A 6,241-nucleotide genomic window follows, 5' to 3' on the forward strand; every position below is an offset into this window, starting at 1 on the left:
GATATTTGATACCAAACTTTTCTAATACAACATGATATCATGTTGAATGAAATGGGAATGACCAAATATTCTCAAATCAAATATATATCTATTGTGGACACGTCAAATTCTCTTTTTATAATCAAAGACTTCCATGGAAAATTCCACCATAGCATATCTCAAACATTAGTCAAATTCCATTATCTTCATAGACTTTTAACAATCCAAGAAATTGACATTAATAATCCCAAACACAATATTCTACAACTTTACATTATTCTTTTTATCGTAATTGAAGAGGAATACCAACTTAGTCAAATAGAAAATAAATCACGAAAGCTAAATAATACAAATATTCAGTGAAATCTTTGACATGTTATTTCTTTGCAGCTTCAACATGGTGGCATGTCGGATGGAGGAGGCAGCATTTGAGCTTCTGGGTGTTTACCATTTTTCACTATGAACGCAGTTTCCATGCCCCAAGTCACATGGCGTTCTACATGGCAGTGGAAGAACCACACTCCTGCAACAACGAAAATATACCGACATTACACCTAACTTAATTGTAATATTAAGAAAAATTATTTCATTGGTATGCAGGTTGGCAGTTTCAAGGGTTTTTTTTCTTTATTAGAGGACATGAGTGCTTGCAACATACCAGGGTTGGATGCCTTGAATCTGATTGCAACCCAACCTTTCGAAGGAACAGAGATGGTATTCTGAAGAGGAGGATCCACCAGATTATAGTGCAAAGGGTCCCTATTTTCATCGAAATTCCTAAATCCCCATCCAACAACATAGAAACTGTATCCATGGAGATGCATAGGGTGGTGTGTCTCTGCAAGCACGGCTGTCCCTTGAAGAACAATCTCCACTGTGGAGTTATACTCGAGCACCCTTACTTCTGTTCCGCTGCTCGGCAACTGATAGATTAATGGAAGATAATCATATGTAAAATCGAACACTAGTGGTGGAAAGCTAGGAAAGTTATTTCCATATACACCACTGATGTTATAATAGTAAGCTTCTAGTATGTCAACTGTAGGGGTATGGAAGCTTATGTTGTTTATACTTGAGGAGAACCGCGTCCCATTTGGTCCTGCACATGAATCATTGACGCATGGGTACGAGTTCATAGAAAGAGTGTAAAACAGCTTAGTGCTCGTGCTCAATGGGACATTGCAAGGATGTTCCTCATTTGCTAAGCTTCGGAGGCCGGCCATGACTTGAACCGATGCATCTGTGTCATTGTATGCAGGAAGATGAGGCAAGGAGGGAGGTGAAGATGGAGTGTAGTAACCCCTATACTGTACTATAGCTGTGGTGGTTGTGTTATCATAGAAGTCTTGATATTTCGGGGCAACAGAATAAGTTATAGCCGCCATGTAATAGTGATCCGGGCGTTGGTTAGCTTCTAGTAAGACATCATAGGTTTGGCCAGGAAATATTGTGATATAATCTCGTGTCAATGGTTTTGTGTAGCTACCATCTGTTCCAACCACTGTCATTTTATGCTTGGCTATGCCGAAGAAGAGAGCCTCGTGCAAGGCAGCATTGATTATGCGAAGTAGATAGGTCTTTCCACGATCCACCGTTAGCTTGAATGTGCCTGCAATTAGAAAGGGAAAGTTGTATACTTATGACTAGCCAAAAGAAAAAGAAAAAGTTTCCATTAGAATCCACCAATTATGAAGTGATTGATTGATTAAGGGTGTAAATTTGGCTCCATAGTTCAAAATTATATTTGGACTAGCCTTTTTTGATGTGTTAAATCATGGCTCTACCATCCTCATATCTATATTCCTCTTTCTTAGCATTAACCTTTAAATATGTTGATGTTAATAAGAAAAAGTAGTATGGTTAACATATAAGAAAATGAAATCGTGTACAATTTTAAAATGGGAAGTTAAACTTTGTACCTGATTTTGAGCATGGATATAGATCACCAGGTTGTCCATTTATCAATAAAGCATTAGAGGAGTTGGGGTCACCTCCGGTTGCAAGCCCTTGATCTCGAACCTCATTCACATCCCTCTTCCACCACTCTCCTGCATTTCAACAACTTCAATAATTTTAGATTTTGCTTGGTTGGTTAATTCATAATATGTAAATTAACCTTTAAAAGTAACAACACTTATACCTAATATGATGGGGACTTCTGCGTTAGGTTTGTGAAAAGGATACTTGGTTCCATTCTTGGGATAGATGATTATAGCTCCATGAACAGTGGCTCGGGTCCAGTCACTGTGAGCATGCCACCATAGAGTGCCTTCCTCAGTGGAAAGGATGATCTTCTGGGTAAACTTTGACCCTGGCTGAATTGGGCATTGTGTGATATACTCGGGACCATCTGTCCATGGATATCTAGGCATGGTCACCCCATGCCTGCAAAACCATAACTATACGTTAAAGCTAGTACTAATTTTCAAAGTAACAAAAGATAGCATGCAACAAGCATCAATTGTATTTCAATGGAACTGAAGCAAATAACCCTAAAGTATTGTTTTAAATTTGACTTTATTTTTAAAGCAATATATTGCGGCTCCCTCTTAGAAAGAAAAGAATGTAAGCCATGTCTTTCTCTAAGATACACACAGGACCTACCAGTGAATGGTGATGTTTTCTTTTCCCCTGTTATAAACATCGACAATGATCGTCTCTCCTTTCATAGCATATATAGTTGGTCCCGGAAATTGTCCATTTACTGTTAAGATGTTCTTGGCGCTACAAAGCCTTGTATATGAAGCTTCCCTCACCTGCAACCAATTAAAAGTTAACCATGCAACCTCATCCCAAAAGAAATATTACAAGTATGAATAGTTCCATCGATCTATTCATGTAAGTGTATAACCAATTAGAAATTGATGGCATGCATGAATGACTCAACGGCACCCATAACATGCATGAACAACTCAATGACACTAAGGTAAGAGGTCATACGGTAGAAAATGAGAGCCATACTACTAGCTAAATATCATGATTAGAAGGTGGCGTTTAGGCCAGAATCATATATAATATTTACCACAAAAGTAAGCCGACGGGTCGAAGCTTGGCAATGGATGCCACCACCAAAAACTAGAAACGCTAAAATTTGCAAGAGGAAAACCTTCATGATCAGCCACATTTTCCTTGGAATAAAAGCCTCTTCTCTTGTCCTAAACACAACTCCTTCAATTCTCTTACTACTTTTGATATATTTCTTTCATATATGATTCATTATATAGGCATGGTAATTCTCTCGGGATACAATACTTCCTCTCCACGTGTCAATATAAGAGGAAGTGATTTGAATGTGTATTGGTTTTCAATGTTCTTATGATATTTCTTACAAGTTACCTACACGTTATCTTAGAATAAATTTAAAATATTCTTTCACAAGTCCAACAAATGTTAATTAATTAAAACTTTGACCTCCCGTATGAGTACCCTTATCAAGATTAGTCATGAATACTGTTTTTTATTGACAACTACTTTCAAGAATTATTTTAAAATTATTTTTATAAACATTATTTAACCAACCCTTATTATTAATTTTACTTGTTTTCGTGTTACTTAAGATAATTAATAGTGCAGAACCCATGACTTTGGTGGTTGGTGGCAAAGTTGTTTTCGTATTGTTACTTAATACAATTAGTCATGATCATTGTTTTCGTCTGAATGGGACAAAGTTGGTATTTCAGAATTTTCCATAAAAAGCACAAAAATATATTTTGTAAAAAGTTGAAAATAGGATACGAACAACCCCTTGTAGCATACTTTTTCTCAACAAAAAGAAATTTAATAATAATAATAAAAAATAATTATAGATTTAAAAAAAAAATATTTTTCAAAACAAATGCAATCGAAAATTTATTTCTTCGAATGGTATGTATATCTTGATTAAATAAATAAATTATGGAAAGACTTATGTATTTTTAACTTATTTATAAATAGAAAAACTGATGAATAAATTTTAAGATGTGTAAAAATTTGATCAAGTTAATTTAAACTTTTTTATTTTTTCACTTTCTTTCTCCTATTTTTTTCACTTGTCAAACCCAAGAGTCCACCACATGAATAACCTTAACTTACAAATCCAAAAAGTAATTAGTTGACAACTTTCTCAAATTGATTCATAACAATAATTAGAGCATAAATATATATATAAATTTCTAATCCAAAACTAATTAAAAATATCTAAATAGTAAATTCAAAGATCATCCCCAACACTTTGAAGAGTTTTAGAAATCAATACTAAATTCAATCTTAATTTAAAACTCCTAAATAATTAATTGCAAAGCAGATTTCAAATGAAACACCCTTCTTATCTTAATTTCCCCTCATTAATATCACTTATATCTAAAAAAGGGAAATAATAGAGAAGAGTGAACTTAAAACTCAGTTGGGAAAAATAGTTCAATGAGGAGGATCAAGTATAGTATAAAGCTAAATCCTAGGGCATATCACATCTTTATAAAAAATAAAAAAATGATAAGTAGGAGTTCATTTAATTCAATAATTAAATTCACTTTCTTTAAAATATTATGCACTAGAAGTTCATTTAATTCAATAATTAAATTCACTTTCTTCAAAAAATATTCGAACTAGAGGCTTGAATTGAACCTTGGCTACCACTTGGCTAAGTTGTTATTTATAAAGATATGTTTAATTTAAATATCTTAAAATTCACTATTTTAAAAAAAAATTCTAATTATTTTATTTTAAAATTTATTTAATTGATTAATAAAAATATAAAAACCAACATAATAATTTTTCTTAAAAAGTCTTTTTTATATCATTTATATGATAATTAAATACAAAAAATATAAATATTAAAAAATCATAGATGCATCATAATTTATTTTACATTATTAAACACATTTAAATTAAATAGATTATAATTATAATATTAAATGTATTATCATTTATCTCATTAATTCTATTTTTTTTAAAATAACTATCACTTCACTTTTAAATTTTTTATATTTATCCTTTTAATTTTGCATGTCTTTATTTTAAAATATTAAAAATATAAATTTATTCAAAAAATACTAAAATATAAAAAAAAATTGATAATGAAGTTCTAATACTTTATAAATTAAAATTAATTTGATAAGATAAATAATAAATCATATATTAAGACTGATATAACCTTGCTTACGGATATTTTCCTCATTAACCATACCTATGTCAATTATGCTTATAAAATAACTTTAATATGTATATTTTTACTTATTTTTATCATTTTTTTTTTGGAGTTTTCAAAATATTTCTATGAATTTTGAATAAATAATTTTCACCTTACCGAATTGTTGTCAAAATATCAATCGATATTCTGATATTTCTAATATATCCGTAAAATTTATGTATCGATGTTTTCCGATATTTTAATCCTAGAGTTTAGACTAATAACACCCTTATTAGTTAGACTTACATTATATCACTATCCTCACCAAAGGTAACTAAGGTTAACAACTTCTCTCTTGTTGACTAGGTCCACTAATAACTAGAGTTTCAAAATTTAGGGAATTTAAACATTTTGATAGTTTAAAAATAGATGAAAAAAATAAGGAATTTGTATGGCTTACCGTACCATTAACCCCTACCTTGAAGATATCATTCAAAATCCTGAAAGATTTAGTCTACTCCTAATATAAATATAAATAAAAAATAATTATTAAAGACTAATTATCTAAATTAATGTCTTCCTAAATTTTTTGTAAAACTTATTTTAATTCCAAACTCTCTTCTAAAAATCTACATTTTTTAATTAATTTTTTTATTAACCACCCACCCAACTCCAACAATATTTAAGTAATTAATAAAGTAAATGATTGAATTACAATGAACAAGTATAATGATCAAAATAAAAATTTTACTGTTTTTTGTTTTAATATAAAATCAGACCTCTAATTGAACAAATCATTTACTGTTTAAAAATATTCTTAATATCTTCTTTTTCTTTTTGTGTTTTTAAAAGTTCATTTTTATTTTAACTAGATCAAATAATATTTGTATAATAATGCCTTTAACATACATTTTTTTTTAATCAATAATACCAAATAAACATCTCAACAAATATTATATAAGATGATCATTAATTTCACTATCTTCATTTTATTTATGTTATTCTTCTTTATTCAGTGGATTTAATTATGTGTTGTAAAATGAACAAGGACCTCTATAGTTATAATCTCACCTAAAAAGTTGGAGAAGTTATCTCTACATTTATGGTTCATGCATGAAATAAATTGTTTTTGTACTTCCATCATCAAAGATGCAT

At 30.4% G+C, this 6,241-nt stretch overlaps 1 protein-coding gene across 1 annotated transcript; it reads right to left on the reverse strand.

Moving 5' to 3' along the window:
• Positions 1-371: 371 nt before the first annotated feature.
• On the reverse strand, positions 372-3,103 carry LOC100261086 (laccase-14). Its single transcript, XM_002265677.4, has 6 exons — positions 3,002-3,103; positions 2,584-2,735; positions 2,120-2,364; positions 1,899-2,027; positions 638-1,588; positions 372-502 (listed from the first exon to the last, which is right to left on the reverse strand). Exons 1-6 carry the CDS (start codon positions 3,101-3,103, stop codon positions 372-374), a joined length of 1,710 nt encoding a protein of 569 aa, XP_002265713.1.
• Positions 3,104-6,241: the final 3,138 nt, after the last annotated feature.

This window comes from Vitis vinifera, chromosome 18, assembly GCF_030704535.1.
Source record: "Vitis vinifera cultivar Pinot Noir 40024 chromosome 18, ASM3070453v1".
Lineage (NCBI taxonomy): Eukaryota > Viridiplantae > Streptophyta > Magnoliopsida > Vitales > Vitaceae > Vitis > Vitis vinifera.